Genomic DNA, 27,496 nt, shown 5'->3' with positions numbered 1-27,496 from the left:
CTAAGGGTGGGAATCCGCTCAATGGCAGTGGGTTTAGTTTGGTTTCACTGGGCCTTCACAGAGCCCTGGTAGTATGATGGTTAAAGTGCTTGACTGCTAACTGAAAAGTTGACGGTTCGAAACCACGGAAGAAAGGTGTGGCAGTCTACTTCCATAAAAATTTATAACCTAGGAAACCCGATGGGCAATCTATTCTGTCCTATAGGGTTGCTATGAGTCGAAATTGACTCCACTGCAGCTGATTGATTGGAGTACTGGTGTGGCACTGTAGGATAAACACTGTACTGCTAACCACAAAGTCAGTGGTTCAAACCCACCAGCTAGCTGCTCCTTGGAAACCCTAAGCATGGCCACTGTAGTCAGAACTGGCTCGATGGCGCTAACAACAACAATAACAAAGACCTGCCTCTCCCTCAGATGTCTTAGAAGGTTTTGACTGGTTCATTTGATGTAAATTGTCAAACTTCTAAGATTATTAAATAAAACAACCACCTCATTGCTGTCTACTTTGGTAAGTCCCATTCAACACCATCCCTCCCTGAGACTCCATCTGGAGCCTCTTCTTCTCCTATGAGGATGTGTTCTGCTGCCCTGATGCCAGGTTGCCATCATGGTTGCACTTTCGCTGAAGATCAGCATTGGAAATGTGGTGAAGACGATGCAGTTTGAGCCATCCACCATGGTATACGACGCCTGCCGCATGATCCGGGAGCGTATCCCAGAGGCCCTGGCTGGCCCTCGTGAGTCTGACTGCCCACTGGCTAGGGTGGGAGTCCTCTTCAATCTCTCCTTGTTTTCAGGCTCTTGACCTGAGGAGTAACCTTATTGTTCCCCAAGTCTAGTCTCCCCTTAGGTTTATGCTATGCTCCATGGTTCCCTCCCTTCCCTTTAGACCCAGGGTCACAAGAGAAACAGTGAGGGGCAGTGCAGCCAGCCATTCAGCCACACTGGGTCTTAATGAGTCTGAGGTAACCCATCTTCTCTTCTAGCCAGCGACTTTGGGCTATTTCTGTCAGATGATGATCCTAAAAAGGGTATATGGCTGGAGGCCGGGAAAGCTTTGGATTACTACATGCTTCGAAATGGAGTAAGTATTAGTACTTCATCAAGGATCAACAACATCCTCTTCATCAACTTTCTTCTGTCCCACCACTTTTTCAGCACCCATATCTGTGTCTCTGGCCCCTCCCCAAGCTTTTTGTCTTTTACACGCTCTCATACTTTCAAATGAACAACCCTAACCTTCCTTTCAGTACTCTGCTTTCCTCCTCTATGACCCTGTAAAACAGAAGTAATACCCCTAGCCTAACAGGGTCCCTACCTCCTTTTCCTGCCCTTACAGGACACCATGGAGTACAGGAAAAAACAGAGACCCCTGAAGATACGTATGCTTGATGGCACTGTGAAGACCATCATGGTGGATGACTCTAAGACCGTCACCGACATGCTCATGACCATCTGTGCCCGCATTGGTAAGGGCTCTAGGGGAGGGCCTGCCCACGGATGTCATGCCTGGATGCTACCTTACTATTCCTCTTCCCAGGCATCACCAATCATGATGAATACTCACTGGTCCGAGAGTTGATGGAAGAGAAAAAGGAGGAGGTAACAGGGACCTTACGAAAAGATAAGACACTGCTGCGAGATGAAAAGAAGATGGAGAAATTAAAGCAGAAATTGCACACTGATGATGAGCGTAAGCAGATGGGAGCTAAAAAAAGGGGACCTAGAAACAGAGTAGGGAGCAACTATTTATTCATTATTTATTGAACATTGCTTTGTGTGAGGCACTCTTTTAGACACTGGGGATGTATCAGTAAATAAAACAAAGTTCCTGTACTCAGAATGTAACGTCTAAGTGAGCAAAGGTAGGCAGTGAAGAAATTAACAAAAAGCCAGAGACTGGACAGCCAGAAGTTATGGGACTTGGCATTGAGGGACTCTCTGTGTCCCAGTGAACTGGCTGGACCATGGCCGGACCCTGAGGGAACAAGGAGTGGAGGAGCATGAAACCCTCCTGCTACGGAGGAAGTTCTTCTACTCGGACCAGAATGTGGATTCCCGAGATCCTGTCCAACTCAACCTTCTCTATGTGCAGGTATGGCAAACATTTGGCTGGGGCAGGAGGGAGAAGCGGGGAGGCAGAAGCACCCACATACATCATTTGTCTCCTTTTCCCGGGCTCTCCAGGCACGAGATGACATCCTGAATGGCTCCCACCCTGTCTCCTTCGACAAGGCCTGTGAGTTTGCTGGCTTCCAATGTCAGATCCAGTTTGGGCCCCACAATGAACAGAAGCACAAGGCTGGCTTCCTTGAGTGAGTGTCTCACATCCACAACCCTGTCAGGGCCCAGGACTCCTTACCATTGTGACCCTTTTCCATCTCAGGCCTTCCTCCCGTTTCCTGTTCTGAGATACCAAGGATTGACCTAGTTGGATACCATTTTAACTGCTACCACCCATTCTTGTCCTCACTGGCCCCATGTGGAATATGAATGTGGGCCAAAATCTACCCCCTCCCCCACCCCCTAGACAAACACAAAACTTTTTGAGATTCTCTGAAGATTCTACAGTAGCCAGAGGGAAACGAGTAAACTTTTCATCGTAAGGGACATCAGATTTTAAGTCTCACAAGTTGTATACACTGGTTTTCATTGGAATGTATAGAGTTTGATGTGACTTTCTCAGCTTTCTGAACATATATGGTCATCCTTCTAGTTAGCTTTCTCTTAGTCCCCTCAAATGGAGCTCTTAGTCCTCTTTCCCTCAGGGACTGAGCTTCCAACTTAAGTTTCCTCAGTCCATGAAGGGAAAGACACATGCTGCATTCAAGAGCTAATGCAAAGTCATCTCTATTTCAGAGGACAATCCAGGCTTTATTCCCTCAGAGTCTTTTCCTCTCCCCAGAGTTAAGACTGCCCTAGACATTTCCTCACACCCCTAGGCCCACAGTTCATGGCTCACATTATCCCTTGATACTGTCCACTACATTCTGACCCTCCCTTTTCTGGTGTAGCCTGAAGGACTTCCTGCCCAAGGAGTATGTGAAGCAGAAGGGAGAGCGTAAGATCTTCCAGGTGAATGGGGGGTAGGGCAAACTGTTTGGGATTACCCAAGAGCTTTGCTGCTTAATCCTACTGATGAAACAAACCTCCACCTTCTCCCCACTGCTCCCCCACCTGCTACCCGCCGAGCTGTTCTCCCACATCTCCTATGCTGAGGACACAGGAGATGGATGGGCTTTTCGTCTCAGCTCCCTCATTGCTTTACTGTAGAATTTAATTCAGTATTCTTGTTTTCTTTACCTTTATTATGGGATAACACTACCTGCCCTGCATAGGGTCGATAAGAGAATCAAATGAGATGGTACACAGGAAATTACTGTGAAGACTGTAGTCTTTGTACAAATGCAGGGTGTCATCCCTCCTCTTTGCCTCCTGTTTGCCCTACTTCCTAACGATTCACTCATGTCTCAGAAAGACTGCAAGTTCCTTAGCCTTCTCCTCGGACCCCACGGCTTCTGCATCTCCTTTGTCAGCCCCATCACATCCCCCTCTCACTTCTCATATCCTGCACTCCCTAATGCTGTGTCCCATTAGAGTTAACAAACGTGCAGAACGCCTTATCTGTGATAGTCTCTCCTCATCCCATACTCACAGGCACACAAGAATTGTGGACAGATGAGTGAGATTGAGGCCAAGGTGCGCTATGTGAAGCTAGCTCGTTCTCTCAAGACATACGGTGTCTCCTTCTTCCTGGTTAAGGTGGGTATGAACCCAACTCAACTGCCCTCTTTGTTTCCTGCTCTTACCCTTTCCTTATTCTCTGAAAATTTCTGATCCTGCTGTCAGTCACATATCATTCCCAGAGTCCCCTTCTTGACCTTACGGAAACCTGTCCCACCGTCAGTCCGCCACCACCACTTTCATCCCTGTCCTACAGTTTCTTTCCCTTTTCCCTCACACAGCCTTGGCCTGGGTGGAACCATAGACACTATGGTTTAGCTCTCCTGGCCACCTCAACTCTCCCTTATGGTCTAGCTGATCAGTTACCTCTCATTCTGCCTCTGACCTATAACACCAACAACCGTTTCTGCCTATAGGAAAAAATGAAAGGAAAGAACAAGCTAGTGCCCAGGCTTCTGGGCATCACAAAGGAGTGTGTGATGCGGGTAGATGAGAAGACCAAGGAGGTGATCCAGGAATGGAATCTCACCAACATCAAACGCTGGGCTGCCTCACCCAAGAGCTTCACCCTGGTAAGTCTTAGAGCTCAAAGGAGAAAGGATTTTGGAATTTTTAGGCAGTGAGCAGCAGAAGTGGTCTTTTCCCCCTCCCTTGAGGTAGGTACACCGAATGTCAATGTAGAAAAAAGGAGAATTACGAAACTGCTGCAGGAACCTGAGCTTAGAGTAGAGGGAGAGACTCCCTTCTCCTGTGGAGTAATACATAAAAGAAACAGGTGAGGAGCTTATTTTTTCACAGTCCACATAAACAAAAATGTAGACAGCAAACTGAGATCATAGAAATACTTGGGGGCGGGGGTGCTAAGAGAAAGGTAATAGAAGAAAAACCAAGCCTTGTCTCTTTCGGTAGCAACTATGTAAGTTTCTCTTCAGATCATATGTTAGTGGTAATGAATTGAAAACAGACTCCAACTTGATAAAATACCCCTATGAGAGAAATAGAAATTAAAAAAGTTTCCAGTTTGGTTGCTGGTGCTAACTTTTGAGTATGGTCACTTAATGACAAATGTTTATGTCCTCCCAATTTTGTTACCAGGATAAAGAGAAAAGGGATTTCCTAAATGACATGTATTTGGAAATATGTAGCATAATGACTATTCCTCAGAAATCAGATCTTTCCCTCCAAGGAAGAGGAAAGTAACAAAATAGGAGATTGAAGGAAGGTGGACTTCTTCCTTGAGGGATGGTAGCCATGGGAAGGCACCTTCATCAGCTCCCATCCTATTGTTTTTCTGTAATAGATACGTGTTTTCCCACTGAGCTTCTGCCTTGTCACCGTAGGATTTCGGGGACTACCAAGATGGGTACTACTCAGTACAGACAACTGAAGGGGAACAAATTGCACAACTCATTGCTGGCTACATCGATATCATCCTGAAGAAGGTGGGGACCGCCTGCCCAGCCATGTCCTAATTTCTTACTCTCTTCTCAAGTCAGTCCTTTAGAAATAGGGACTGAGGTTCTGAAAAACGGCTGCTTAGGGAAAGAATATTCAGCCTTTCCCCACATCCCCCTCATTAACTGCCCCCAACTCTTCTTCCTTATTTCTTCCTACAGAAAAAAAGCAAGGACCACTTTGGGATGGAGGGAGATGAGGAGTCTACTATGCTGGAGGACTCTGTGTCCCCCAAAAAGTATGAAGGGCACTAGGCTGACCCCATTGCCCCTGGGCGGGGGTGGGGGGATTGGGGAGTCAAAGCTTGACTCCAAGGTTGGTTGGGGGTGGTGGGAATTCCTTGGAGTCATAGTCCATAGTGAGACCTCACACACTCCCAGATCACAGGACCTGCAGAGGTAGCATACCTGGGTGGGAAGTGGTAGAGAGGAGACAGGTATTCTATAAGCTGCCCTTCTCTAGGTCAACGGTCCTTCAGCAACAGTATAATCGTGTGGGGAAAGTAGAACATGGCTCTGTGGCCCTACCAGCCATCATGCGCTCTGGAGCCTCGGGTCCTGAGAATTTCCAGGTGGGCACCATGCCATCTGCCCAGCAGCAGATTACCAGTGGCCAGATGCACCGAGGACACATGCCTCCTTTGGTAAGTGCACCCCCACTTCCACTAAGACCTCTTTCCCACCCTCAGCAGGGCAGTCTCTTCCCATGTCCTTCCTAGCCTGGTTTTCTCTCCGGCAGTCCCTGTCACACCTCCCTTTGTCTTTCAGACTTCAGCTCAGCAGGCACTCACCGGAACCATCAACTCCAGCATGCAAGCGGTACAGGCTGCCCAGGCCACTTTGGATGACTTTGACACTCTGCCCCCTCTTGGCCAGGATGCTGTGAGTATGGGCTAGAGGACAGAGCAGTGGCACTGAAGGTGGGACTTCAAGAGCTAGGGTTGGTGGTGGTGGTTATGTGCTGTGGAGTCGGTTCCAACTCATAGCGACGCTGTACAGGGTTTCCGAGGTTGCAAATCTTTACAGGAGCAGAAAGCCTCCTCTTTCTCCCGCGGAACAGCTGGTAGTTTAGAACTGCTGACCTTGCGGTTCACAGCCCGATTAGTAACCACTACGCTACCAGAGCTCCAAAGAGCTGAATGGATCTGAGATTTTCCTCTTTCAGGCTTCAAAGGCCTGGCGTAAGAACAAGATGGATGAATCCAAGCATGAGATCCACTCCCAGGTAGATGCCATCACAGCCGGTACTGCCTCCGTGGTGAACCTGACAGCAGGTAGGCTGGATGCCAACCTGTGTGGGAGGTGGAGGGCAGGGGAGGGGCTATGTGCCTCATGCTGTGTGTGACTGGCTGTGGCCGGGCTCCTTCTGCACCTGCTCCTCTTCCTTCTTCTCCCCCTAGGAGACCCTGCAGAAACGGACTACACTGCAGTGGGCTGTGCAGTGACCACAATCTCCTCCAACCTGACGGAGATGTCTCGTGGGGTGAAGCTGTTAGCTGCCCTGCTGGAGGATGAGGGCGGCAGCGGCCGGCCCCTGCTGCAGGCAGCCAAAGGCCTGGCGGGGGCCGTGTCAGAACTGCTGCGCAGTGCTCAGCCAGCCAGCGCCGAGGTCAGGGGCCGCGGAGCAGGGCTGGTGTGCAGAGAGGGTTGGAGCCCACAGAGAAGGGGACATGACCAAGTTGCTGGGAGGAAGTATGGGCCCCAGGGGCACATGAGAAGGGATAAGGCAGCTTCTGACTGGTGTTCACTCTCCACAGCCCCGTCAGAACCTGCTGCAAGCAGCTGGGAACGTGGGCCAGGCCAGTGGGGAGCTGTTGCAGCAAATTGGGGAAAGTGATACTGACCCCCACTTTCAGGTTGGTGACCAAGCCCCAGCTTCTAGGGGAACCTCTGAATCCATTTCCTGTTCCCTGCCTCTCTGAATTGACCCCCCATAACCAACCTGAGCCTCTTTATTCAGAGGGTGATGACACTGGGAATCTCCAATCATTTTGGGGGTTTGAGAATTCAGAATCCCTGAATCTGAATTTCAGTCTACTAACTTACTTTTGACTTTTATTGGTGATTTTTTTTGTAGTCCCTTTTCATCTTGCTCCATCTTCCATACACATCCCTTTTCCCAACTGGAGAACTTCAGGAACCCGCCTCCAATCCTTCAGAACACACCCCCTGAGGACACTGGTCCTCTAGGTTGCCCCCTGCCCTACCCCTTGCCAATTTCCTCAGCTGACTTTTCATCCTGGATTTTCCATACAGATATATGCACCCAGAGGGTCTGGGGTTCGATCTACCCCCGACCCCCCCACGGTAACGGCCTCTGGCCTGGGCCTTCCCAGCTTTGTCCTCTCTGAGCCGCATACACTCGTTTCTGCACCTCCCCCCCAGCCCCCTGGGAGGGCAGAACACGATGAGAGACGGGAGGCATGAACTGGGCAGGACTTGGAGAAACGGGATCAGGGCAGATATTCCCAGGACTGTAGGATTGAGCTGCAAAGAAGCTGGGGGTGGAAGGGACCCCAATACACTCCTGGATCCCTGTCCCATTGTGACAGCACTGTCCATTCCCCGCTCCCTTCCCCACCCCCATCACAGCCGAGTGTATCCGCCTCACGCATTATCTTCCTTGGTGTAGGCTCTATTTCTCTTGGTGTGGGTTTGTTCCTTGGTGGGGGTTCTGTTCTGCTGGGGGCTCCAGGCAGGGGCTTGGGGTAGGTTCTGGTGCTCCTGCCTTTGCTGTCCTGTGATTGGAGTCAATGGGAATAATGAAACAGCTTCTGCCTCTGAGGAGGGGCCATGGATCCCCAGCCTGAATCCAGCCCCTGCTAACTGCCACTTCCTCACAGGACATGCTCATGCAGCTAGCCAAGGCAGTGGCAAGTGCTGCAGCTGCCCTGGTCCTCAAGGCCAAGAGCGTGGCCCAGCGGACAGAGGATGCAGGGCTTCAGACCCAGGTCATTGCTGCAGCCACACAGTGTGCCCTGTCCACCTCCCAGCTGGTGGCCTGTACCAAGGTGAGCCTGTGCCCGGGGGCAGTAGTGCCACTAGAGCCTTCGGTTCTCCATGTCTCATTCTCCCTCCCAGTGGCTTGTGAACACCCCAAGGAGCCTACTTGTGATAGCTTCCCCTTGCGTACCTCTTTCACATATTTTTTGTACACAGGTGGTGGCACCTACAATCAGCTCACCTGTTTGTCAAGAGCAGCTGGTAGAGGCTGGGCGACTGGTGGCCAAAGCTGTGGAGGGGTGTGTGTCTGCCTCCCAGGCAGCCACAGATGATGGGCAGCTGTTGCGAGGGGTAGGAGCAGCAGCCACAGCTGTGACCCAGGCCCTGAATGAGCTGCTGCAACATGTGAGAGCCCACGCCACAGGGGCTGGGCCTGCTGGTCGCTATGACCAGGCCACTGATACCATCCTTACTGTCACCGAGAACATCTTCAGCTCCATGGGTGATGCTGGTAAGGAGCCCCCTTCCCCACTACAAACAAAGATTCAGAACCCAGGTGGTTCCCCAAACGCCTTAGACCCTTCCTGCATACCCAACCACTTCATCCCTGAGAAGCCAGCCCAATGTAACCTTAGCCTAATTGCTCAGTCTCTCTGAAGCTTCCTCTTCCCCATCTGTCAACATCATCAATGTTCTGCCTGCCCTAGAAAGTTTGAAGGCTATACCACAGTATACCTTTAAAAAGCTATGAGAAGTGGAATTAAGGGTAAGCCTTTTCTCATACCACTTCAGCGCTGCACCCCCAAAAACCTTCACAAAGAAAGGTTCATTCTCGTAAGACCCTTTGCTGAAAGTACCAGTGGAGATTATCCTTCCTGCCATAAAAGCCCACTGGGAAAGCTGTTCTCCAAGACCGTAAGCCCAGTAAAAATAACCACAAAGAAATCACTTCAAGAACTTGTGTCCGTTTCGTGATTTCCCCCAAAAGCTCCCTCTACCTGGCGAGACCACTTTTCCCAATCCTTGTCCCCACCCCTGATAGTCCCTTAGTTTCTCTGGCTTTCTCACATGACTTTGTCCTATCCTCCTAGGTGAGATGGTACGACAGGCCCGCATCCTAGCTCAAGCCACTTCAGACCTGGTCAACGCCATCAAGGCTGATGCTGAGGGAGAAAGTGACCTGGAAAACTCACGCAAGCTATTAAGTGCTGCCAAGATCCTGGCTGATGCCACAGCCAAGATGGTGGAGGCTGCCAAGGTACATGTCCCCAGGCTGGAAGTAGGATCATAGGTGTCACCCTCATCTGATGAGGGAGACCCAGGAATAGCAGAAAAAAACAGGAGAACGAATATAGTGACACCATATTTGTAAATGAACTCTAAGGCCACTAGCGGATGGTGGGGCCCAGGCTTCCCAGACCACTCTTTGACATTTTCTGAGACTTCTAAGTATTTCTGAGTGCCTCTACTGAAAGAATTCCCTCTGTGATGTTGAGATTCTTTCTTTAGGTGAAACTGTGTCTTCTTCTGCTTGGGGAAGGGGATCATCCTTTCTGGTCTCCAAAATACAAGTTTTGGCAACTATAATCCCCTTTCTTCATCTCAGTCCAAGTTTTGCTGTCCCCACTTTTTCCTATTCTTCTGCCACCACCTGCCAGCAGTGTTACACAGAGACCCAAAGATGCAGAGAAGGAAGTCCAAAAAATTCCAAGATTCCCTAAGCTTAAAGTGTTCATCTGCAGGTGTAGCCAAGCCCACTACTTTAGTATTCCTGAGACCTCTGCTCAGAACCAAGCTTCCTTTCTCCCCAGGGATTCCTACTCACTCCCATTTACTTATGGTATTTTGGGAATCAAAAAGGATGACTCCTTCCCCAAACAGGAGGAGAAGAAACAGTTCCACCTAAAGCCTTTCAGTGGAGACACTTAGAAAGACTTCAGAAATAAGGGAACTTCTATACTGAAAGATTTCCTAGGCATTAGTGAGCTGGAATGGACTTGTCCTGGCCATTTTGAATCAGACAATCATATGATCTACTGTGCTGGGAATGAAAGGTTAAAGAGGAACAAGGTCTCACCCATCATCACAAAGAACATTTCAAGATCTATTCCTGAAATACAATGCTGTCAGCATTACAGTAATATCCATATGCCTATTTAATTTAACCAATTAAAATGACTATTACTCAAATTTACATACCAACTACCAATGCCAAAGATGAAGAAATTGAAGTTTTTACTAAATTCTGCAGTCTGAAATTAATGAAACATTCAATCACAATGACTAGATTATGAAACTGGGAAATAAGCAAGAAGGATTGTTAAGTGCCATTGAGTTGGTTCTGATTCATAGCGACACTGTATAGGCTTTCTGAGGAGTGGCTGGTAGGTCTGAATTGCGAATCCTGTGGCTCAAACTGACCTTGTGGTCCAGTGCTTACCCTACAGCACCACACCAGGACAAGAAGGACTAGTAGTTGGTATATACAGCTCCAGGAATTGCTGGAGTGCTGGTTGAGATGTTTCAGCAAACCCATGCAACACTGGAGGCTCATACATCTATGCTAAGAAGTTTGGGAGACACCTACAGGCCAACTGACTAGAAGAGATTTGTGCCTATTCCAAAGATAGATGATTCAACAGAATGAAGAAACTGTTGAACAACATCATTAATATCACATGCAAGTAAATTTCTGCTGAAGATAATTCAAAAACAGTTGCAGCATTACACTACAAGGAACTACCAGAAATTCAAGCTACATTCAGAAGAGGATGTGGAACAAAGGATATCATTGCTGATGTAAGATGGATCTTAGTTGAAAGCAGAAAATACCAGAAAGATGTTTACCTGTGTTTTATTGACTGTGCAAAGGCATTCAACCGTGTGCTTCACAACAAACTATGCGTAACACTGCAAAGAGTGGAAATTCCAGAATACTGCATTGTGCTCATGTAGAACCTGTACACAAAGCACAGAGGCGGTGGTTCGAACAGAATAAGGGGATACTGCAGTGGTTTCAAATCAGGAAAGGTGTGCGTCAGGGTTGTATTCTTTCACCATACTTATTCAATCTATATGCTGAGCAAATAATCCAAGGAAGCTGGACTCTGAAGAAAAATACAGCATCAGGTTTGGAGGTAGACTTATTATCAACCTATAATATGCAGATGACACAACCTTGCTTCCTGAAAGTGATGAGGACTTGAAGCACTTAGTGATGAAGTTCAAAGACTACATCCTTCATTATGTACTACAACTCAAGGTAAAGAAAACAAAAATCCTCACAATTGTATCAATAAGCAGCGTTTCGATAACTGGAGAAAATACTGAAGTTGTCAAGAATTACATTTTACTTGGATCTACAATCGGTGCCCATGGAAGCAGCAGTCAAGAAATCAAACAATTTAGATTTGCACTGACCAAATCTAAAGTGTTCAAAAGCAAAGATGTCATTCTGAAGACTAAGATGCACTTGAACCAAGCCACAGTATTTTCAGTCGCCTCATCTAGACACTTAATGAGGCAGACAGAAGAATTGATGCCTTTAGTGTGGTGTTGGCAAAGAATACTGATTATATTATGGACTGCCAGAGGAACAAACAAATCAGCCAGAATGCTCCATAGAAGCGATGATGGTGAGACTTCATCTCATAGACCTGTAACAAGTTATCATGAGGGACCAGTCCCTTGAGAAGGATATCATGCTTAGTAAAGTAGAGGGTCAGTTAAAAAAGACCCTCAGTGAGATGGACGGAAACGTAACGATTATGGGGCTGCCACAGGACTGGCAGTGTTCCATGGTACATCAGGTCTGTATGAGTTGTATCTAACTCAATGCCACCTAATGACAACAGACTGAGTATAGAGGGATCACAGAAGGCTGCTGGGTGGTGACTGTGTGTCTACTTCTCTCAGGGGGCAGCTGCCCATCCTGACAGTGAGGAGCAGCAGCAGCGGTTGCGGGAGGCTGCTGAGGGCCTGCGCATGGCAACCAATGCAGCTGCACAGAATGCCATCAAGAAAAAGCTGATGCAGCGGCTGGAGGTAAGGCTAGAAATCAACCAGAAATGGGATTGGATGTTGTTATTAGAGGAATGAAACTGTACGATAGGTAGATCAAGGACTGTAAATGGGGTGGCCTGGGACTTGTCCTGACTACTTTGTCCTCATAGCATGCAGCCAAGCAAGCTGCAGCCTCGGCCACACAGACGATTGCTGCAGCCCAGCATGCATCCTCCACCCCCAAGGTTTCTGCTGGTCCCCAGCCTCTGCTGGTGCAGAGCTGCAAGGTGAGGCTCTAGGAAGGGGGTCGGGGTTTGAGAGGCGTAGGGGAGGTGGTCAGGGAGGAAGACCTTCTCCCGATCTCTGGAGATAAAGCTCTGATGACATTTTTACCTATAGGCGGTGGCAGAGCAGATTCCACTACTGGTGCAAGGTGTCCGAGGGAGCCAAGCTCAGCCCGACAGTCCCAGTGCTCAGCTGGCCCTCATTGCTGCCAGCCAGAGCTTTCTGCAGGCAAGGACCCTCTGCCTACCTCAGACCAGACCCGTCCCACCCTTCCAAGACCCTAGAGTGCTCACAATTCCAATCTGTCAATAGCCTCTTTCCCAGTTCCTACAAAGTAACCTGTCCCAACCACTGTCATTTTCCCCAAGCCAGAGAGAGAACTGGACACTTAATCAGTCTGTTCCCCCACAGCCAGGTGGGAAGATGGTGGCAGCTGCAAAGGCCTCTGTGCCAACCATTCAGGACCAGGCTTCTGCCATGCAGCTGAGTCAGTGCGCCAAGAACCTTGGCACTGCCTTGGCGGAACTCCGTACCGCTGCCCAGAAGGTAGGAGATCCAGCTCTGTTTGGGGGTGGATGAGGCTGGGGAGTCCATGCAGAATAACCTATAGCAGGAATAACTGTATCGTCAGTGAGACCCAGCAGTATAAACGTGCCGCCTTCTCCTGGTAGGCTCAGGAAGCATGTGGGCCTCTGGAGATGGATTCAGCACTGAGTGTGGTCCAGAATCTAGAGAGAGATCTCCAGGAAGTGAAAGCAGCAGCTCGAGATGGCAAACTTAAACCCTTACCTGGGGAGACGGTAAGGATTCTCAAGATGTCATTTGTACTCAAGTCCTGAAGATTTCCTTCCCAGCTTTGCCTCAGAGCTCCCAGAAACTCTCATCGAAACTTTTTGAGTTCCCTACCCCCAGCTCCTCCCATGTCTGAGCCCCTGAGTCTTTCTGCCTTCATCTGCCTAGATGGAGAAATGTGCTCAGGACCTGGACAATAGCACCAAAGCCGTGAGCTCTGCCATCGCCCAGCTACTAGGGGAGGTGGCCCAGGGCAATGAGAATTATGCAGGTCTGTGGACAGAGAGCCAGAAATGGGTTACAGGGGGAGGAGGAGCTGGCCAGGGGTTGGGGCTGATAAGAACCCACTGGGATCAGGACCTGGCAACAGTGAGCCCTCTCCCTTCCTCTGTCTCCAGGCATCGCAGCTCGGGATGTGGCAGGTGGGCTGCGGGCACTGGCCCAAGCTGCAAGGGGTGTAGCTGCCCTGACATCAGATCCTGCAGTACAGGCTGTGGTGCTTGACACAGCCAGTGATGTACTGGACAAGGCCAGCAGCCTCATTGAGGAGGCGAAGAAGGCAGCTAGCCATCCAGGGGACCGTGAGAGCCAACAGCGGCTTGCCCAGGTAAGGTATTAGGAAGGGGCCATCTCCCTCCTTCTTGCCCAAGACCCTGACTGGGGCAAAAATGTCCTCAACACCTGAGTCTCCCCAACCCTGGCAGTGGGGTCTGCTCTAGGAAGCTCCTTACTCAATTTCACCCTTCTCTCAGTCTTAGTAAAAATGTCTCTGTTAGACTACAGTTTGGGCCTAAATACCAACTTTGGAGTTAAGTCAACATCACTTGATACCTTGACCTACTCAGCTACTCCACGCCCTTTCTTTTTTCACACACACAGACAGTAGAGCTAGTTCTCACCCATGGCCTGTGCATGGAGGAGGCGTCTCCATTTTGACAAAGCCTTCTCCTTTCCTACCTCAGGTGGCTAAAGCAGTGACCCAGGCACTGAACCGCTGTGTCAGCTGTCTGCCCGGACAACGAGATGTGGACAATGCCCTGAGAGCAGTTGGAGATGCCAGCAAGAGACTCTTAAGTGACTCGGTAGGACTGGGTCTTAGGCGGGGGAGGAGCAGAGCGCAAGTACTGCACACCTCTCCTGTCATCACTCCCCCGACTTTGTGCCTGTCTACCCAGCTCTGCCTCTCATCATTCCCCAGTCTTCCTTATGATGGTGCTTTCTGACCTTCCAGCTTCCCCCCAGCACTGGGACCTTTCAAGAAGCTCAGAGCCGGTTGAATGAGGCAGCTGCTGGGCTGAATCAGGCAGCCACAGAACTGGTACAGGCCTCTCGGGGAACCCCTCAGGACCTGGCTCGAGCCTCGGGTCGATTTGGACAGGACTTCAACACCTTCCTGGAAGCTGGTGTGGAGATGGCAGGCCAGGCTCAGGTAGGAGGGAGGATCTGGTGGCATGTTCCCTTCAAGGGTTAGTTAGCAGACACCTATGCAGCCCGAGTCCTGACCTTCACCTGGCTCCCTCCCCTCCCCAGTCACTAGCAGTACTTGAGTGTCTGGGAAAGAAGATTCCTTTTAGTTAGAGACAGATAAGAAAGGACTGGACAATGTGTTGACCTTCTGACCTTCAACAGAGCCAGGATTATCAGGCCCAGGTTGTGTCCAACTTGAAGGGTATCTCCCTGTCTTCAAGCAAACTTCTTCTGGCTGTCAAGGCCCTGTCTACAAATCCTGCTTCTCCCAACCTCAAGAGTCAGCTAGCAGCAGCTGCCCGGTAAGTAGGAACTGGGAAACCCAGCCCTAGAATATTAAAGGAAAAGTGGGGAGAGGGCATTTCATGAGAAAACCCTGACTTAGGAGTAGTTACAAACCAAAAAGAAATCGCTAGTGACTTCCTATGTACAAAGGACCCAGAAATGATGTCATATTCATTCAACTTTCTGCCTCTCCCAGGGCAGTGACTGACAGCATCAACCAACTCATCACCATGTGCACTCAGCAGGCTCCTGGCCAGAAAGAGTGTGGCAATGCCCTGAGGGAACTGGAGGTGGGCACTGGCAGACTCAGTGTGGAGGTGGAGGAAGGTGGAGTGGGTTTAGGACTGAGGGATTTTGCTTCTCCCTCCCTCTACCCAGACGGTTCGAGAACTCCTGGAGAACCCCGTCCAGCCCATCAATGACATGTCCTACTTTGGCTGCCTGGACAGTGTAATGGAGAACTCAAAGGTAAGACAGGAGTCCTGGGGGGAAAAGGGCAGGCAGCTAGAAGTAACCAGATGCTCCTCTGCCTCTCTGAAGACAGGAACTGACTGCTGGTGCCCTCCGTTCCTCAGGTGCTGGGTGAGGCCATGACTGGGATCTCCCAAAATGCCAAGAATGGAAACCTACCTGAATTTGGGGAGGCCATTGCTACCGCCTCCAAGGCCCTGTGTGGCTTCACCGAGGCAGCTGCACAGGTTAGTTTCCTGAGATGGTTCTAGGCCTTACCCCTATTTTCTTAGGCTGACGCATACATAGATAAACCAGAAGGTTTAAATAATATAATAAACCAACTTCTCCTTCAGAAGTAGATATATTCCCTGATACTCTGATCGTTCCAACCTCTGAATAGTGGTGTCCGTCTGTTAGGGCTTTGCTAGCTGTGGCTTTCTCAGTATGTACTAATGTGCATATACAAATCATTTTTATCAAATTGATATTTGTCAACCAATTTTTCAGTTGTTTGAGTAGCCATTTAACCTTACCTTTTTGACTTTGTTGTTAAGTGCCTTTGGAGTCAGTTTTGACTCAGAGCTACCTTGTATAGGGTTTCCAAGGAGCAGTTGGTGGATTTGAACTGCTGGCCTTATGGTTAGCAGTCTAGTGCTGATCCTACAGGAGTCCTTTTTCTCTGTAGCCCAATATAAATATAATTGGCATTGTGGGTTAATGCACTAGATTGCAAGGTCAGTTTAAACTGCAAGGTCAGTAGTTCAAGCTTACCAGCCGCTCCTCAGAAACCGTATGCAGGGTTGCTATGGGTCGAAGTCAACTCAACGGCACATAACAACACCAACAATCTCCTATTAACTCTGAAGGAGCCCTAGTGGCAAAGTAGGTTAAGCATTGGGCTGATAACCTAAAGGTCTGAACCCATTTCCCATGTACAGTCTCTGAGAGAGAAAGATGAAACAGTCTGCTTCCAGAATGATTTACAGTCTCATCAACTCCAAGGAGCAGTTGTACTATGTCATGGAGGGTTGCTTTGAATCAGAATCAACTTGTTGGCAGTGGATTTGGGTTTGTTTTTTTTTAGCTCTAAGTATTTTGTGTCAAAACAAACTGGCTTGAGAGTTCATCTCAGATTGTTTCTTCTCCAAAAACCTACCATCCTACTTGCTGAGACTCTCCTACACCTCACTCCCTGACCCCCCATTTGCCTCTTCATGTTGAATGAAGTATGAGCTAAACGTTATGATGGTCTTCAAATTATAAAACTGTTTCCTTAGCAGCCACTGTACCCATTCCTTCCCTTTTTCCTTAAGACTGCCATCCACACACACGTCTAAATAGACATCTGATAAAGCCCTTACTATATGATTTCTAAAATGTTTGTATGAATTTAAACAGAGGAGGAGAGTTGTTGTTCTAAATCAGCTTTGTTTTACAGTGCATTTTTTTGTTATTGTTAAGTGCCATCGAGTCGTTTCCAACCCATAGCGACTGTGTAAGGTTTCCCAGGAGCAGCTGGTGAGCTTGAACCTTGCAGTTTAAACTGATTTTACAGTCCAGCGCATTAACCCATAGCACTACACCAGGACGCCTTACTGTGTATACATAGTTTTTTAATATGTCTCTACTCACATAGAGCCCTGGCAAAAAAATCCTGATCTCCAATGCTACCCTTGTTCTCCTTTGTCCCCTACTATTACTATTTACTTCCCACCAGCAGTCTTTATGCCTCACCCTATCCCCCTTTTCTGTCTCCAGGCTGCATACTTAGTTGGTGTTTCTGACCCCAACAGCCAAGCTGGACAGCAAGGTCTGGTGGAGCCCACACAGTTTGCACGTGCCAACCAGGCAATTCAAATGGCCTGTCAGAGTTTGGGGGAGCCTGGATGTACGCAGGCCCAGGTAACTCAAGGAGATGCTGTGGGCCGGTGTAGATAAGGGTGCTGAGCCAGGATAGACCCACCCCTGTGAGGAAAGAGGGAGACTTGGGACATGCAGAGGAGAGAAGGGCAGGAAGCCACCTCTAACTTTCCAGACACAGCTTCTCTTGGGGTCGTTGTCTTTTCCTGCCATGTTTCTCATCATTCTTTCAGTTACTGCTAAATTCACAACAACTTTATAGATGTTTACACTTTCTCTCCACTTTATTTAGATTTCTCCATCAGTGTATCTATCACCCATCTCTCCTTGCTCCATACTCAGTTCATCCAGGAGTATCGCTAGCTCCCCAAATCTTGACTTTTCTTCTTTCTTAGACTTCCAAGGGTATAACTACCCAACTCTGGTTCCTCCTTGGGTCTCTACACTTTGCTCCCATGTTCTTCATAGTTCTTCATATGCCTTATATATGACTTATCTCCTCAGGTGCTCTCTGCAGCCACCATTGTGGCCAAACACACCTCTGCATTGTGTAACAGCTGCCGCCTGGCTTCTGCCCGCACCGCCAATCCAACCGCCAAGCGCCAATTTGTACAGTCAGCCAAGGATGTGGCCAACAGCACAGCTAATCTTGTCAAGACCATCAAGGTTCCCAGCGTTTGAATTCCCAGCATCTCCCTAACCTATCCAGTTTTCTCTTCAATGAATCCACTGTGACCTTGTATCAAATCCTATCTGCCTGAGCCCAAGCCCTTCCAATCCATACAATTACCACTAACATCTCCACAACCCATGAAAACCTGGGGGTAGGGATTGGGCTTTACCTCTTATGCCTAGAGTCTGAGTCCTGAAAGCCTCTCTCACTCCTGCGTTTAGGCACTAGACGGGGCCTTCACAGAGGAGAATCGGGCTCAGTGTCAAGCAGCAACAGCCCCTCTGCTGGAGGCTGTGGACAATCTGAGTGCCTTTGCATCCAACCCTGAGTTCTCCAGTATTGCTGCTCAGATCAGTCCTGAGGTAAGGCACTGCAAAGGGAAGACTGAGGGATAAGCTCAGCAACTCCATCTCCTGGGGAGTCTTGAAACTGACCTCCCTGCCTCCTCCCTGCCCAGGGCCAGGCTGCCATGGAGCCTATTGTCACTTCTGCCAAGACAATGTTGGAGAGTGCTGGGGGACTGATCCAGACAGCCAGGGCCTTAGCTGTCAACCCCCGGGACCCGCCACGGTGGTCAGTGCTGGCCAGCCACTCCCGTACTGTCTCAGACTCCATTAAGAAGCTTATTACAAGCATGAGGTATTGAGATGGCAGAAGGGAGGGGCTGGGCGCCTCAGTGTGATTAGATGGCATAATGCTGGAAACCTGTTGCCAAAACTTGGGGGGGCCCTGGGAGCATAGACTAAGCTGGCTTTAAGGGGAGGCATGTTGGAGCTGGCGCCTGTGATGTGTCTGCAGGGACAAGGCTCCAGGGCAGCTGGAGTGTGAGACGGCCATTGCAGCTCTGAACAGCTGTCTGCGGGACTTAGACCAGGCTTCCCTGGCTGCAGTCAGCCAGCAGCTTGCTCCTCGTGAGGGAATCTCTCAAGAGGTGAGGGGGACATCTGAGAAAAGGGATGTCAGACCTGAGGAAGATGGGTTATCAAGGAGTGGACTTCATAGGGACATTGAGGAGGTTGGGTCTACCAAGGTGGTTTCATTAATCCAGCATGGAGGAAGGATGGGGTTCTGTGCAACCAGAGAGCCCTCTTCCAGGTCAGAGTCAGGGCTGACGTCACTTCCTCCCCCAGGCCTTGCACACTCAGATGCTCACTGCAGTGCAGGAGATCTCCCACCTCATTGAGCCACTGGCCAGTGCTGCCCGGGCTGAGGCCTCCCAGCTGGGACACAAGGTACCTGGGGAGACACACAGGGGTAGGTAAGACAGGGTGCCAAGCCCTGCTGACTCTGTTCCAAACCCCTTGCCACAGGTGTCCCAGATGGCTCAGTACTTCGAGCCCCTCACCTTGGCTGCAGTGGGTGCTGCTTCCAAGACCCTGAGCCACCCACAGCAGATGGCACTCCTGGACCAGACGAAAACTTTGGCAGAATCTGCCCTGCAGTTGCTGTATACAGCTAAGGAGGCTGGGGGTAACCCCAAGGTATGGAGAGCCAGGAGGGAGGGTCCACCGGAAACGCCATCAGAGAAGCCACTGGACTCATGCCCTCTCACCCCACAGCAGGCAGCTCACACCCAAGAAGCCCTAGAGGAGGCTGTACAGATGATGACAGAGGCCGTCGAAGATCTGACCACAACCCTCAATGAGGCAGCCAGTGCTGCTGGGGTCGTTGGTGGCATGGTGGACTCCATCACCCAGGCCATAAACCAGGTGAGAGTCTAAGGATGCCTGTGGATGCTGAGGCTACCCTGGGCCACGGGCCCCGAGCTCAGTGGCAATGTCCCCAACACTTTCTCTTCCCCTCCTCAGCTAGACGAAGGACCAATGGGTGAACCAGAAGGTTCCTTCGTGGATTACCAGACAACTATGGTTCGGACAGCCAAGGCCATTGCTGTCACTGTCCAGGAAATGGTGAGTTGGGGAGATTATAAGAGGACTGCCCTTGGAGAGCTGAGTTTAGACATAACCTCCCTGCCTCCATTATCGCCAGGTAACCAAGTCAAACACCAGCCCTGAGGAGCTGGGCCCTCTCGCTAACCAGCTGACCAGTGACTATGGCCGTCTGGCCTCCCAGGCTAAGCCTGCAGCTGTGGCTGCTGAAAATGAAGAGGTAAATACGGAGACAGCACTGACCTTCCCCCAACACCTCACAGGAAATCCCAGTGACCTGAGCCCTAGTCTCATGTCAGCTTCTGGGGCTGTCCCATTCTCACACCCTCTGGTCTGTCATGGTAAGGGCCACACCACTAAAGAGTGATCTGTCTCTGCTCTCCTGCAAGTCTGGATTCCCTTCTTGGTTCTTCCTTGTGGCAAAGCCACAAAACTCTTCCTTCCTTAATCGCGAGACTTTCCAAGAAAGCAAGTAACTGGATCTTAGGATGACTCGCCTAATCCTTACCCCCAACATCCCACCCCTATCCCATGGCGGCCAAAGTGTAATCCATGGCTCTCTGATTCACACTCCCAGGCATCAAGTGCTTCTCTCCCGCCTCCCACCATGCTTAGCACAACCCTCACCAGTTGGTGCCTACGTGCTGTCATTTTCCATGTGTAGGAGGTGACCTCCTGCCTAAAGGATATGAGACAGTAAAGGTCTATGTGCTGGGATTTTTCTCATAAGCCCTTTGTCTGTGATGCATGTGTTTTCTAGGTCCTTCCCGACTCCTCTGTAGCACACCTCCAAGCACCATGCGGGGATTCAGAATGTCCCTGGTAAAACCTGTCTCTCCCATCTTCTCACAGATCGGTGCCCACATCAAGCACCGGGTACAGGAGCTGGGACATGGCTGCTCTGCTCTGGTCACCAAGGCAGGTGCCCTTCAGTGCAGCCCCAGTGATGCCTACACTAAGAAGGAGCTGATAGAATGTGCCCGGAGAGTCTCTGAGAAGGTGACTGTGTTACCCCGAGCTCATCCCTGAGAGTGGTTCCCCAACCTTACAGCCTTTCTCTTCCTCCACAACTTTCCCAGCCCCTACTCTTTTCCCTTCTCCCTGACACGGCCCCTTCCCTGGTCACCGTGTAATGTTCTCTACCCCAGGTCTCCCATGTCCTGGCTGCTCTCCAGGCTGGGAATCGGGGCACCCAGGCCTGCATCACAGCGGCCAGTGCTGTGTCTGGTATCATTGCTGACCTTGACACCACTATCATGTTTGCCACAGCTGGCACACTCAATCGTGAAGGTGCTGAAACTTTCGCGGACCACCGGTGAGCAGGGGACTAGGCCTAAGGGAGGCAAGTGGGGGAAAGGGGCCAGAAAAGGCACAGTATCATTAGCTCCTGTGGACAGACTTTGGTCTGGAAACTTGCAAAGACTGAAAAGGGTAGGGGAGCACCGAGGAGAGCTAAGAAGGCTGGACTTCCCCATAGGGAAGGCATTCTGAAGACTGCAAAGGTACTGGTAGAGGACACCAAGGTCCTGGTGCAGAATGCAGCTGGGAGCCAGGAGAAGTTGGCTCAGGCTGCCCAGTCCTCTGTGGCTACCATCACTCGCCTCGCTGATGTGGTCAAGTTAGGTGCAGCCAGCCTGGGAGCTGAGGACCCTGAGACTCAGGTACCCATCCATCTGATGCCCCTAATTCTGGTCAGAACCACTTCTGGGTCCCATTTTCCCCCAACAGACTACAGTAGCCTCTCCCACACAGGTGGTATTGATCAATGCAGTGAAAGATGTGGCCAAGGCCCTGGGAGATCTCATCAGTGCAACAAAGGCTGCAGCTGGCAAAGTTGGGGACGACCCTGCAGTGTGGCAGCTCAAGAACTCTGCCAAGGTGGGAGTGATGAGAGCAACAGCAGGAGAGGGAGGGGTAGGAGGTTAATGCTCTTTCTTCTGCTCTTTACAATGACCCCCTCCCCCACTCTTCTGATACCCAGGTCATGGTGACCAATGTGACATCACTGCTCAAGACAGTGAAAGCTGTGGAAGATGAGGCCACCAAAGGCACACGAGCCCTGGAAGCAACCACAGAACACATACGGCAGGAACTGGCGGTGAGAGAAAGCCTGAGGCATCAGGGACCTGGGTTAGAGAGGGACCGTGATAGACTACGAGCGTCAGCTCATATATTGCAGAGATAAAAGCCTTCACACTGTTCATCGCCAAGTTTCCTGAGCTACACTCATGCCCATCCCATCCTCACACATTTACTCCTGGACTTTTACAACCTCTGTTCTTTCACCAGCACACTCTCACTTTCCTTAGTCACCCATGGCCTCCTAAGGTACCACATTGATTTGCTTCTTCTTGGCCTTCATCCTCTCCAAGCATTTCCAAAGTATTTGGCTCAGATAATAATGTCTTTGAGCGTCTTTCTTCCTTTGACTCCCTTGACACTGGTCTTTGCCTCACTAATAGCTCACCTATGTTCACATCACTGAACCACCTTCACCTCTTCTCCTGAATAAACACAGAGACCTTCCCAGAATTATAGTCTTGTGTGCTCTCTTCTTTGGCAAGTTTAACCACTTAGATTATTATTCTCCAAGAAGTTGACTTCCAATTCTGAGTTTTGTTATTTCCAACTGCCTGTTTGATATCACCACCTAGTTGCAGTGCCTCCAAAGCAATTTTTCTTCCTGACATACCACTTCTTATTAATGGTATGAAAAGCCTTCCAATTCTGAAGATTCCACCTCAGTCCTCTTTGGCTTTACTGTCTTACTCACTATTTCCAGGCAATAACTGCCCTTCTCCATTTTCTTTCCTATTCCTCCGTCCCTTGCAGACCAACTGTCAGCACTCGTCATCTCTAGTTAAGTCCCGACTCCTTTAAGGCCCATGGCTCCTACCTCCTTCTCCTATCTGTGCCCCAGCCACACTGCTGTCAGTTCCGAGAACATGCCAAGCTTTTTGTGTCAAATGCAGTGCCCTTGTACTTTTTTTTTTTTTTAATAATCTGGCTCCTTCCATCTTTTCAGGCTTCAGCCTAAATATGACCTCAGAGAAGTCTCCCCTGACCACCTATTGAAAAATTGGACGCCCCTTTTATTTCTCATCACAGTAATGTGTTCATAGCCCAAATCCTAGTTTACAATTGTTCTGCTCACTTGTTTACCTATTTATTTTCCATATTCAAAACTAGTGCATGTTGTTGTTAAATGCCTTCGAATCAGTTTCAACTCACAGTGACACTGTATAGAGTTTCCAAGCCTTTTTTTTTTAAATCTTTGCAGGAACAGAAAGCCTCATCTTTCTCCTGTGGAGCAGCTGGTGGGCTTGAACTGCTGACCTTGTGGTTCGCAGCATTGTGCTTATCCTACAGAGCCTAGAGTATAAGGTCCATGAAAACAAGGGCCTTATTAGCTTTATTTTCTCCATTGCATCCCCACACCTTGCTCAATATCTACCACCTAAATGAACTTTAATAAGCATTTGTTGGATGAACATATGCATCACAATTTTGTCTGACATTTACCTATTGTGTAAAACTCTTTTAAGTTCTTCAGTCTACTGCTACTCAAGCCCCCAGCAACCTTTTCTCCACCATCCCAATATTTTAAAACAGCCCATGCTTCTTTCCCACTTTGATATCCTGGTTATTCACATACCTCCATTTACTTAAAATATCCTCCTATTATCTTTATCTCTTAAGACCCAACTCTTCCTTGCCTCACATATAGAGAAACTTCCAGCTTCTCTCTTTTAGGAATGAAAACCCAGTTCTAAAGCTACTTCCATTTTAAACAAACTTTCTCCGATTACTTCAGTTACAAATGATAACCAACTGCTTTCTAGTGTATTAGCTGTGAGCATGAGAGCTTCTCCAAGGTCTTGATCTACAATAAGTACTCAGTGGATGCTTCTTGAATGAACTTGTATTGTACATGAACTTACCAAATTAAACATATACAGATTACTTCACTGTCATACATCTTCATTCACTGTAAAATCTTTTTTGCTGTTGTTCCGCCCCAACAGGTTTTCTGTTCTCCAGAGCCACCTGCCAAGACCTCTACCCCAGAAGATTTCATCCGCATGACCAAGGGTATCACCATGGCAACAGCTAAGGCTGTTGCTGCTGGCAATTCTTGTCGCCAAGAAGATGTCATTGCTACAGCCAACCTGAGTCGTCGTGCTATCGCAGATATGCTTCGATCTTGCAAGGTAGAAATCCTGGTGCTTGTCTGAGGTAGTCAGGCAGCTTTGGAGAACATAGGAGGAGGGAAACAGTCCAGGTGCCGGGGGTGAGGAGCTCTTTGGGATCCTAAAACTAACATATTACTCGGGGTGGGGAACAGGAAGCAGCTTATCACCCAGAAGTGGCTCCTGATATGCGCCTTCGAGCACTGCACTATGGCCGAGAATGTGCCAATGGCTACCTGGAACTGCTGGACCATGTGCTCCTGGTAAGGGCAAGACTGGGCCTCATAGCAGCCTCCCTGAATGCACAGTCCTGTTCCCGCAAACATCCAGCCCAGTTCTCAAGTTGTATGTTCAAATACCACCATCTGTTTCTCAAATCTGCTCCTGTTTTCAAATATCCTCACTGGGACCCCAGCCTTCTTAAATTATGTTTGATTCTCTCCGTTCACCTCTTCCTCTTCCTCTTTTTCTTTTCTCCTCTTCCCCACCTGACCTCTCCTTTCTCCTCATTTCAACATTCTCCTTGTCAGCCGGTGAGTGCAGTGTAGCCCCCGCTGTCTTCATCCCGTGTGCAGTGACGGGGATGCATGGAATGGGCTTAGATGGTAGCATGGTGCCGGAGGGGTCTGGGATGGAGTCAGGGACTGTAGTTGGTCCTGTTTCTTAGATCAGGGTAAAACCGAGGCTCTCATTCTCCCTGCTTCCCACCCATCCCCCCACAGACGCTGCAGAAACCAAGCCCAGAACTGAAGCAGCAATTGACTGGCCACTCAAAGCGTGTGGCTGGCTCGGTGACTGAGCTCATCCAGGCTGCTGAGGCCATGAAAGGTGAGGGCTGACTGGGGCATGGAAGAAAGGGAGCCCAGTCATGGTGACAGCTCTACTCCTGGTTAGATGGCTCTGAGCTCATCTCTGTCCGTAGTCCCCCAGTGCTCCTGACCTCTGCACCCTGCCTTAGTACCTGTCTTTCCCCTTCACCCCACCAGGAACAGAATGGGTAGACCCCGAGGACCCCACAGTCATTGCTGAAAATGAACTTCTGGGAGCCGCAGCTGCCATTGAAGCTGCAGCCAAGAAGCTAGAGCAGCTGAAGCCCCGGGCCAAGCCCAAGGTCAACCCTGCACCCTCCCTCTTCCTTGCACTCATAATGACAGACTGTCCCTCCCTCCAGCCCTGTCTCTGGCTTTGCAACTCTCTCTACAACCTCTGTCTCATCATTGCAGGAGGCAGATGAGTCCCTGAACTTTGAAGAGCAGATACTGGAAGCTGCCAAGTCCATAGCAGCAGCCACCAGTGCCCTGGTGAAGGCTGCATCAGCTGCCCAGCGGGAACTGGTGGCCCAAGGGAAAGTAAGTACTTAAAAGCCCAGAAGAAGGGAACAGAGCAATAGCATTGCTGTCCACCTCCCCTCATGATCCAAGTTTCCAGGTATGATGAGCACTAGACTAAGCTAACACTTTCTCCCTCTTCCTCCATAGGTGGGCGCCATTCCAGCCAACGCACTGGATGATGGGCAGTGGTCCCAGGGCCTCATTTCTGCTGTGAGTGTATAACACCTACTAGGTCTCTCTGAACTTGTGAGACTTGGGAAGGCTAGAGAGGAGATGAAGTGCAGGAAAAGGCATATTTTAATCTAGCTCCCTCGCTTTAGGCCCGGATGGTGGCTGCAGCCACTAACAATCTGTGTGAGGCCGCCAACGCAGCTGTACAAGGCCATGCCAGCCAGGAAAAGCTCATCTCATCAGCCAAGCAGGTCGCTGCCTCCACAGCCCAGCTCCTTGTGGCCTGCAAGGTCAAGGCTGACCAGGATTCTGAAGCAATGAAACGGCTTCAGGTAAGGAACCCTGATCTGACCCATTGTACTGTGGACTGCTTTAAGCTGTTACCCCAACACCTGCTTTTCTCAGAAGGAGTTGAGGTCCCTCACCCCTAGGGACCCGGCCTGAGTTCTCAAGCTCACACTGCCTTCTCTCTGGTCCAGGCTGCTGGCAATGCAGTGAAGCGAGCCTCAGATAACCTGGTGAGAGCAGCTCAGAAGGCAGCAGCCTTTGAAGACCAGGAGAATGAGACAGTGGTGGTGAAGGAAAAGATGGTTGGGGGCATTGCCCAGGTGAGCTTTTGCCGCAGACACTCAGGAACATTGTCAGGAGGGCAATCACATTACCCGGTTTCAAATAATGTACGTCCCTCATACTCCTAATGCACTTGTCCACTGACTGAATCCCCCATCTCCCTCCCTCAGATCATCGCAGCGCAGGAAGAGATGTTGCGGAAGGAACGAGAGCTGGAGGAGGCACGGAAGAAGCTAGCTCAGATTCGGCAGCAACAGTACAAGTTTCTGCCTTCAGAGCTTCGAGATGAGCACTAGGGCAGCTACTTTTATTTAACGCAGACCCAGCCCAGAGACTGTGCCTGCCACTACCAAAGCTTTCTGGGCTGTCAGGGCCCAACCTGCCCAGTCCCAGCACTCCCCAAAGTGCCTGCCAGGCCCACTGCACATCCCCTGTCTTCTCCCCGACTCCAAGTGCCTTCATGCCCTAGGGCCCCCTAAGTGCCTGCCCCTCCCCAGAGTATTAACGCTCCAAGAGTATTATTAACGCTGCTGTACCTCAGTTCAAACCTGCCAGGGCCCTGGCCTGCTCCACCCTGCCAGCGGCTTCCAGCCAGACCCCACTTCAGCTCTACTTGTCCTTTTTTTTTGATACTGTCTATTCCTAAACCCAGCTACCCATGAGGGCTGCAGGGCTGTAACCAAACAGGTCTTGCTCCAATAAAGGTGATTCTATGTGCAACCTCTGGCTTGCTTCATAAGGAAATGGGATTTCCCCAAGGGAAATCACTCAGGTTGATCCTCTGGCTCAGAAATGGTATTGGGGGCGGGGTGGTGGCGCATGAGACCCCTTTCTTCTCCTTGTAACCAGATCCCTGTTGTTCCTGAGAAGGCATACTCCTGGTGTCCCCCACCTCACTGTCCCATACATAAGCCTTACCAAGTGTCATTCTTCTCTTAACTGGGACAGCAGCTACCACTGCTCTGTGGCTACCAAGGACACTCAATTCTTTAGAACTATGCAGAGCATGTGAAAGAATCCAGCCCCAGGCCAGATTGGAATTTTCACAGCCAGTTTTGCTAAAATAGTAAGCCTCTAAGATACAAGTACCTGAGCCTAAGAAAATGCTGGTCCCAGATCTAGGTTGAGTGAGTTAGCAAGCCAATGCTGTTGATTGCAATGAGGAACTCCTAGTACATTACTAAAAAGGGAGAAAACTTGACCCACGTGTGACACTGTATTTGAGGGCAAAGCACCCCTAGTGGCCAGAAGGTGCTAGCAGCCCTATTGCAGCCACCTTGCTCAAGGTGGTTCTGAGGGGAGGGCAGATGGTGCTGTGTGTTTCCATTTCCTTCCATATTCATGCCCCCTGTACTCACAGCCACGTAGACTGTCTTGACAGTCTAAGTGAGATCTGCCACGTCTTCATTCATGATTCTTCAGTCAGTCCTGTTCTCCTGTATGT

At 49.8% G+C, this 27,496-nt stretch overlaps 1 protein-coding gene across 1 annotated transcript; it reads left to right on the top strand.

Moving 5' to 3' along the window:
* The first annotated feature begins 610 nt into the window (after positions 1-610).
* On the top strand, positions 611-26,348 carry TLN1 (talin 1). Its single transcript, XM_006863084.1, has 56 exons — positions 611-740; positions 990-1,087; positions 1,343-1,472; positions 1,544-1,696; positions 1,956-2,098; positions 2,191-2,318; positions 3,018-3,078; positions 3,661-3,765; positions 4,104-4,259; positions 5,028-5,129; positions 5,304-5,380; positions 5,605-5,785; positions 5,910-6,023; positions 6,307-6,415; positions 6,542-6,750; positions 6,899-6,997; positions 7,985-8,152; positions 8,301-8,595; positions 9,176-9,342; positions 12,000-12,128; positions 12,257-12,373; positions 12,486-12,599; positions 12,783-12,917; positions 13,043-13,171; positions 13,332-13,434; positions 13,562-13,770; positions 14,126-14,245; positions 14,395-14,592; positions 14,793-14,932; positions 15,112-15,205; positions 15,294-15,383; positions 15,491-15,613; positions 17,127-17,270; positions 17,733-17,894; positions 18,123-18,263; positions 18,359-18,540; positions 18,700-18,832; positions 19,032-19,133; positions 19,212-19,382; positions 19,461-19,610; positions 19,710-19,811; positions 19,891-20,010; positions 20,643-20,789; positions 20,939-21,105; positions 21,268-21,451; positions 21,543-21,668; positions 21,772-21,888; positions 23,816-24,001; positions 24,136-24,243; positions 24,703-24,808; positions 24,967-25,091; positions 25,204-25,329; positions 25,459-25,521; positions 25,632-25,814; positions 25,962-26,090; positions 26,223-26,348. Exons 1-56 carry the CDS (start codon positions 611-613, stop codon positions 26,346-26,348), a joined length of 7,626 nt encoding a protein of 2,541 aa, XP_006863146.1.
* The last annotated feature ends 1,148 nt before the right edge of the window (positions 26,349-27,496 follow it).

The sequence above is a fragment of the Chrysochloris asiatica genome, unplaced genomic scaffold (genome assembly GCF_000296735.1).
Source record: "Chrysochloris asiatica unplaced genomic scaffold, ChrAsi1.0 scaffold00053, whole genome shotgun sequence".
Classification (NCBI taxonomy): Eukaryota; Metazoa; Chordata; class Mammalia; order Afrosoricida; family Chrysochloridae; genus Chrysochloris; species Chrysochloris asiatica.
Note: the sequence above shows the minus strand (reverse complement) of the source record. Positions and strands in the feature narration are given on the sequence as shown.